Source organism: Eptatretus burgeri, chromosome 2 (assembly GCF_056783735.1).
Source record: "Eptatretus burgeri isolate ZD-2024b chromosome 2, Ebu_testis_v1, whole genome shotgun sequence".
Lineage (NCBI taxonomy): Eukaryota > Metazoa > Chordata > Myxini > Myxiniformes > Myxinidae > Eptatretus > Eptatretus burgeri.
In genome coordinates this window covers 103,267,849-103,276,337 of record NC_140962.1, presented here as the reverse complement: position 1 = coordinate 103,276,337, position 8,489 = coordinate 103,267,849, and the positions used below count along the sequence as shown (strand labels likewise).

General features: G+C 44.7%; 1 protein-coding gene across 2 annotated transcripts in view; it reads right to left on the bottom strand.

The window, feature by feature from the left end:
• Nucleotides 1-7,578, bottom strand: part of LOC147032705 (uncharacterized) — an 18,434-nt gene extending 10,856 nt beyond the window's left edge. For both annotated transcript variants that reach the window (XM_085870549.1, XM_085870550.1), the window contains exons 1-2: nt 6,864-7,578; nt 3,167-3,254 (exon numbers count right to left, since the gene is read on the bottom strand). In XM_085870549.1, the coding sequence (XP_085726675.1) occupies nt 3,167-3,254; nt 6,864-7,436 (661 nt within the window). In that variant the 5' untranslated portion in view covers nt 7,437-7,578. The remainder of the gene's footprint in view (nt 1-3,166; nt 3,255-6,863) is intronic.
• Between the last annotated feature and the right edge of the window lie 911 nt (nt 7,579-8,489).

Sequence of the window (8,489 nt, the reverse complement as noted above, 5' to 3'; positions counted from 1 at the left end):
AGAAGGGGCTAGAGAAACAAGAGGGTCATTGGAAGAAAAGTGTGAGATTCTGGCTTCTTCTCGACATGGTCAAGAAGGCAACACGATTTTTGTTGTTCGTGCTGGTGTGAATTTGTTCACATATTGAAATAAGATGCTTGCCATTGACTGTTCGGCTGGGTCGCGAAGTTTTACATTTCTTGGAAGAAGAAGAGTGCATCTCTTGGCCTTGTCTCTGAGCCGCAACAATCGCCTTGTTGTATGATGAAGGAGAAAGGCGACGCCATTTGGTGTATGTGGACCTGGAACTTAGAGGGAGTGGTGAGACAATCTCCATCATGGAGAAAATGTAGGGCGGTTCGATGGCCCTGGCATTGAAGACCATCCATGCGAATCTCACGTACGTGACCGCGAGGAGCGATTTGGCGCCATTTTGCTGTTCGTTTCCCACGCTGTGGCCCTGCGGTTTTGAGGATCACCAGGCTCCTAAAATATCATCTTTAGACACCCAGCGAAGTGCCAGCACAAAGGGAGGATTTTCTTTTCGTTTACCTGTTCCCTTGTCTGTTTTTTTGACTGAGTGGAGGCATTTCAAATTAGGTTTTAGTTTACGTCTTGTTTCATTACCTCACGTTTTGATTTATTTTCATTATCACTCGTTGAGTTATTTTCATGATAAATCATTGAATTATTTTTTATTAATTCATCATTTGTTGAATTTACTGTGTTTGTCGACTTGTTGTGGATTCGAGGATAAACCCATGTGCTTCCGTCTGGTGCACACCCTTGCTGCCCTCCATCCCCTGTGTGCCATAATATCCCAGGATCTTGGCTGTTCACCTCCAAGTAGAACCATTCGGCTATCTGTCCAGGTCGGTGTTAACTGGTTGGACACGGCAATACGGCTTGAGTGCCGCCAGATGCATGCTGAGTTCTCTAGTACTGCCTGCAATTTCTACTTTTCCAGATGGAACATTTTCCTCGACAATTAATTGTACTTGTCGTTGATGTTGTTGATTTAAATTGTTATTGGTGATGGTTACTTGAAGTTTGTTATTGTTGTTATTGTTTTTGTTATTACAGATTTATGTTGTTATTGTTGATGGTTATCCAACGAGAGGAGATCGAGAGACTGAGACGACGACCACAATCCACCACAACTGGACCAAGTCGAGCCACAAGAGGTGTGGCCTTTGCTACTGGCCAGGTAACTACGACAAAAGACCATTGTGGGGTACATCTCCAATGAACGGAAGGTCAGGAAACTGTGTGGGCAACCCGAGACCATTCAAGACCCGTCGGTGTTTGACTAGATTGAGGACATTATCTCAATCTTGCATGTGCATCCTATGTCAGAACAACAATGAGCTGACTTTGTGTTTTCTAATTTGGAAGGCAGTGCACAAGAGGAAATAAGGTCTGGACGTAAGGATGTTCGTCATTATCCTGAAACCATCTCTGAAGTTTTGCTAAATGTGTTTGGGGATGGGAGTTCTGTTTCACTCAATCACCTTCAAAGATAAATTTTTGAGAGGAAGCAGGGTAATAGTGAGACTTTGTGAGAACACTCATATGCTTCAATGGGGTTGACAGATGGAATCTCTAAGAAACGTCCTCAATCTGAACAGGACAATAATAGAATGCTTTGCGAGCAATTTTCTGAAAATGTTGGGGACAGTATGTTGAGGAAGGAACTGACGAAGCTGTTGCGAGACAAGCCAGATATTCCGTTTTTTGAGCTGCAGGAAGAAGTGGTAAAATGGGCCAAGGAAGACGTCACTCACCTAAGTAGTAAGTTACAAAGCATGTTTGAGCTGACCGCCAAGAGTATGTCAGGCAGCTTGTGCGAATCCTCCCAGCAAGGACTTGAAGTGCTGGTCAGATTGACGAACTGGTCACTGCTTTACATGAACAGCAGAAGCAGATGAATGAGCTGATAAATGTAATTAAGCCTGCTTTATCACCAGGTAATGATCGGAATTACTCACGTAGTAAGAGTTCCGTTACATGTTACAACTGTTATAAAAGAGGTCATATTGCTCGAAATTGTCCCCGAACCATCTCATCATGAGAGGAAGCCTTCATCGGAAAAGTGTTTTGAGGTCTTAGGATCTTCGGAAAACTCCAAAGGCCAATCATTTTGAGTCAAGTGATGAGTGGGGAAAACAGCGGCTCACCCTCAGAGAAAATCAAAATGTTTAACCGCACTGTCTGCCAATGTCCAACTGTTAACACATGCATGGATGGTGTCGAAGTTCCATATCTGTTATGCACACTCATACTACAAACGTTAGAGGCTGTCCAGGGCTCAGTGACGATCCTGTAAAGAGCCCTCAGAACAAAAACCCTGACAACAACACGACTTCACAAGCTCGGCCACAAATCACAATCCTTTGCCGAAATCAAGGTGGATACAAGGAGGACTCTGTCCACCTCCTGAAACCCGAATGATGGAGATAACAATCAACGACACACACATTCATGCACTCGCATGTGCACACACACACACACACACACACACACACACACACACACACACACACACACACACACACACACACACACACACACATTTTGTGTCTTACGTAGGGACAACCATTATTTAAAAACAGATGTTGATGGAACAATTGCTGAGACAGTTTTGTGTTGGAATGGATCATTGACAGGAAAAGAAACCATTATTCAAAGAAACTCTCTTTTTTTTGTTGTTATTGTTTGAGATGTGGTTGGTGTTGTATGGTTTTATTTATTTTTGATGTTTTATACATTTTAAAGTATTTCCAAGTACAATTCTATTGTTTCTCTTGATACAATGGAGCTTTTTATATTTTTTGACATGTAAAGTTTCCATTCTTGTTTTAAGTGGATAATTCATTTAAATTTAAATTGAAGGTTGAGATACAAAAAAAAAACAACCACTCAACAATATTGCAGTGGAAACACTAATAATGATGCATCAGTCAAGAACGTCTAATCGGAATCGACTTTGTTGATAGGTGTCCATGAAAACACTAATAATATTTATTCCTCAATTGATGACAAAAATCTGTTGTGAGGAAATTCAAATACAACAATAACGATGTTTCTTTTCCTGTCATTGAGTCATTCCAACATAAAACTGTCTCAGCAATTATAAATTAGTGTCCCAAATAAACGTAGCCATCTCTTCTCATCCCTGTATTCTTACCTTCAGACTTCCGAGGGCTGAAAAAGCGGAAAATGTGATGAAAGAACCGCCTCAGAGGGCAACGACGTTTTTTGGACTTCTTCTTTTCCTGTAAAAGAAACCGATTATATGGGGCCATATTTCAAACATAATATAATTTCATATTATATGGGGCCATATTTCAAATATAATATAATTTCATATTATATGGGGCCATATTTCAAATATAATATAATTTCATATTATATGGGGCCATATTTCAAATATAATATAATTTCATATTATATGGGGCCATATTTCAAATATAATATAATTTCATATTATATGGGGCCATATTTCAAATATAATATAATTTTCATATTATATGAGGCCATATTTCAAATATAATAGAATTCCATATTATATGGGGCCATATTTCAAATGTAATATAATTTCATATTATATGGGGCCATATTTCAAATATAATATAATTTCATATTATATGGGGCCCAAGAGAACGATAAAATTAATTGTAATCTTTGTGATAATCATCATGTATATGATAATCATCATCATGTATATGATAAACATCATCATGATAATCATCATGAGTATCGAAAATCTCAAGATATAGATGTCATAAAAACTTCACCGTCGTTGATGATTGCACAAACGAAAAACAAACAAACTGGTCATGGATCCTTCGTCCTGGCCTTACACAATTAAGGAAATAAAATCCCAACTGTGTTTATCATACTTTCACACACCTCGTGAATCAATGATGAGAATGCTAATTTATCGATTTAATCCAGCTCAATTCTACAGATCTACACGACCGGTCAAAAGTTTAGAACACCCCCATTTTTCCAGTTTTACTGAAATTTAAGCAGTTCAAGTCCAGTAAATAACCTTAATTGGTACAAGACTAAGTGGTAAACTGCCAGAGGTTAAAAAAGTTGAGGTTTCCAAAAACTGAAAAATAATGTAAATTTCAGAGTTGTTAAGAAAGGCCTTTTTCAGGGAACAAGTAATGGGTTAGCAACTGCAGCTGTTCTGTAGCAATAGAAGTAAATTTAAGCCTTGAAAGTTGATGCAAACAATTCCTCCAGGTATCCCAACTTTTGTTGATAATTTACAAACCCTCTGTCTGTATAAAATCAGTGTTGGAACAGACTGTGTTGCTCCACCCTCTGAAGCATTATTTGGACAATATTGCACTGCAGGATGTAGTATATTGTTCTCATAATGGTGAGAAAAAGACAATTAACAAAGGAAGACAGACAGACCATTATAACCCTTAAAAGTGTTGGTCTTTCCTTTGGAGAATTTGTAAAGTAAGCCAAGGTGTCGGTGAGTACAGTTTCCCACACCATCAAAAGGCATTTGGAAACTGGAGGAAACTCTGACAGGAAGAGGTCTGGCAGACCCAAAGCCTCAAAACAATCAGAAGACAAGTTTCTGAGAGTCAACAGCTTGCGTGATAGGGGGCTCACATGACAGCAGCTTCAAGCACAACTTAACACTGGTCGAAGTAAGGAAGTCGCAGTTTCAACTGTGAAGAGAAGACTTCGAGCTGCAGGTTTGACAGGTCGAGTGGCAGTAAGAAAGCCATTGCTAAGATGGCAAAATAAGAAAAAGAGGCTTGCCTGGGCCATGAAGTACCACCAGTGGACTACTGAAAACTGGAAGGTCTTCAAATCAAAATTTGAAATCTTTGGTTCATCACGCAAGGTTTTTGTACGCCATCGAGTAGGTGAAAGGATGGTTCCTCAGTGTGTGACACCAACTGTCAAACATGGAGGAGGAAGCATGATGATCTAGGGCTCTTTTGCTAGATCCAGAGTCAGCGACTTGCACAGAGTGACTGGCACCCTGAAGCAAAAGGGCTACCACAGCATTTTGCAGCACCATGAAACACCCTCTGGTCTCCGCCTAATTTGGCAGGGGTTCATCCTACAGCACGATAACGACCCAAAGCATACTTGCAGGCTATGTCAGAACTACCTTAGAAGAAAAGAACAAGAAGGTCAGTTTCAAATCATGGAATTGCCACCACAGTCTCCAGACTTAAACCCCATCGAGCTGGTTTGGGATGAAATGGACAGAAGGGTGAAAGCAAAGCAACCGACAAGTGCAACACATTTGTGGGAACTTCTGCAACAGTGTTGGGAAGAACGTTTGGAACAATATTTGATTTCCATTGCAGGAAGAATGCCCCGAGTATGTTCGGCTGTTATATCTGCAAAAGGTGGCAACTTTGTTGAGTCAAAAATTTAGATTGAATTTTGTTCAACAAAACGATTCCATGATTTTTTTTTATAATCTGAAATTGTTTATTTGTTCTGTGCTTTAATTTCAGAGTACATTGAATCATTAAACTGCTTAAATTTCAGTAAAAACTGGAAAAATGGGGGTGTTCTAAAACTTTTGACCAGTGGTGTCCAACTCAATCTTCTACGACTCTACACTTTGTACACAAAAATACTTTCTGGAGAGATCTTCTTGGACACGATGTGATAAAAACGAACTTGAACTAGAAGGGCACTCGGTGGAGCGCATACCTTCGCCATGTAATACCTGATCCATGAGAATATATTGGGCCCAATATATTTTAGAAATATCATGCTATTATATACAGTACTGTATCGTTTTGGCCTCATCTCTGAATGGTGAAGAATCACTTTAAAAATTAAATAATTCTCGTATGCAGAACCTGATTCGAATCTTCACCAAAATCGAATCAATTCGTCCTTGCAACACACCCAACATGTCCACCAAGTTTCGTTCGAATCTGTCTCCAGCTTTTTGAGATATTGTGCTATGTATCGTTTTTGGTCCTATCTCTCAATGGTGAAGAATCACTTTTAAAATTCTGGTAGTCGGATCCGGATCCGGATTTTCAGCAAAATCTAATCAGTTCGTCCACTTTTAAAATTCTAGTAGTCGGATCCGGATCCGGATTTTCAGCAAAATCTAATCAGTTCGTCCTTGTCACACATCCAACCTGTCCACAAAATTTCAATCCGATCTGTCCACAACTTTTTGAGATATCCTGGATATAGACAAACAGACAGAAAGGGGTGAAAACATAACCTCCTTCACCTTTGGTGACGGAGGTAACAACAGATGAAACATGCAAAATAAAATACAACGTCGCAGTGAAACAAAATGAGATGTGGCAAGTCTGTTTTCATAGTTATTTCAAATTTTAAAATAAAAAAGTTGACTAAATCACATGCAAAATGGATCCCAAACAACGACAACACACTCAATGAAGGTGTTGACTCAGGCCGTTGTGTTTTTTTATGAGTGTAATACTGCCCCCCAAAGGGTGCTAAACTATACTGTCGCATTGCCTTGGTGTGAGTACATTTCGTCTTGTACAATTTTTTTATCCATATTTTTCTCGAAGAGCTCAAAGTTGATCTCATCTGAGTTATTCACAATGGTGTTATGTGGAAGGAGGGAGGGTGGGGAGGGAGATCCAAGGACAGACCATGGGGGAGAGAGGTACAAGAATAGTATGGACCGTGTGATCATGTACAGTATGTTAGATTTCCCCATGTAGCAGCTATTTGGCCAAAGATGTCATATTGTAAGTCATGGTAATACCATGCTATACTATATACAATCCAATCTTCATCATGAAATTCCTCCATCAACCCCAGAAACAAAACAATATTATATATGCAAATGGAAGTCTTGCTATTTATAAGTTCAAAGTTCTGATCTTGCTTACCTCCTGTGAAGGCTGCTTGGAAATGTCTTGCCACGTCTTGACAAGTGTGTTCATATCTTTGCAATCATGCAAAAGTCCGTCCAAAATCTTTTCTCGCAATTCCTGATGCTTCTGCAGGTATTGCTTCTCTTTTAATGCAGGATCCTGCTTTTCTAGGTTTTCCAACATCAATCGAACGACTTGTATAAATTGAACATCTGTATTTTCATCACGAGGGCTCCTTTCAGTGGCTCTTGCATTCTCTGTGGCTACCGTGAGCTCTGTGCCACCAGCAACTTCTATGGCCACTGCGGCCGGTGCAAATCGAGTGACCTCTGTGGCCCCTGCGACCTCTGTGGCCCTTGCAAATTCTGCAAAGGCTGCATCTGCTGCTGCCGAAGCAGAGGCTGCTGCAGAAGCCTCTACTGCAGCTGTTGCAACTGCTTCGACTGCTTTTTCTGCTGCAGTTGCAACTTCTGCATGTGCTCCAACATTGAAAAATGTGTTTTTTGCAAATATTTCCGAGTTTTGTATTCCTGCTGCTCTCCCAACCTGTCTTTCCGACTGCGGTACCCCGTCTGCCTTTGGGAACATGGTGGACTTTGACGCCACTGTGGGCCTGGTGGACTGTGGCAGCCCCAGAGATCCAGCGGCCCCGGTGGACTCTGGCGACCCGGCAACCCCGGTAGACTCTGGCGATCTGGTGGACTCTGGCGACCCGTTGGCCCCGGTGGACTCTGGCGATCTGGTGGACTCTGGCGACCCATTGGCCCCGGTGGACTCTGGCGACCCGGCGGCCCCGGTGGACTCTGGCGATCTGGTGGACTCTGGCGACCCGTTGGCCCCGGTGGACTCTGGCGACCCGGCGGCCCCGGTGGACTCTGGCGACCCGGCGGCCCCGGTGGACTCTGGCGACCCGGCGGCCCCGGTGGACTCTGGCGACCCGGCGGCCCCGGTGGACTCTGGCGATCTGGTGGACTCTGGCGACCCGTTGGCCCCGGTGGACTCTGGCGACCCGGCGGCCCCGGTGGACTCTGGCGACCCGGCGGCCCCGGTGGACTGTGGCGACCCGGCGGCCCCGGTGGACTGTGGCGACCCGGCGGCCCCGGTGGACTGTGGCGACCCGGCGGCCCCGGTGGACTCTGGCGACCCGGCGGCCCCGGTGGACTCTGGCGACCCGGCGGCCCCGGTGGACTCTGGCGACCCGGCGGCCCCGGTGGACTCTGGCGACCCGGCGGCCCCGGTGGACTCTGGCGACCCGGCGGCCCCGGTGGACTCTGGCGACCCGGCGGCCCCGGTGGACTCTGGCGACCCGGCGGCCCCGGTGGACTCTGGCGACCCGGCGGCCCCGGTGGACTCTGGCGACCCGGCGGCCCCGGTGGACTCTGGCGACCCGGTGGACTCTGCCGACCCGGCGGCCCCGGTGGACTCTGCAGACCCGGCGGCCCCGGTGGACTCTGCAGACCCGGCGGCCCCGGTGGACTCTGCAGACCCGGCGGCCCCGGTGGACTCTGGCGACCCGGCGGCCCCGGTGGACTCTGCCGACCCGGCGGCCCCAGTGGACTCTGCCGACCCGGTGGACTCTGCCGACCCGGCGGCCCCAGTGGACTCTGGCGACCCGGTGGACTCTGGCGACCCGGCGGCCCC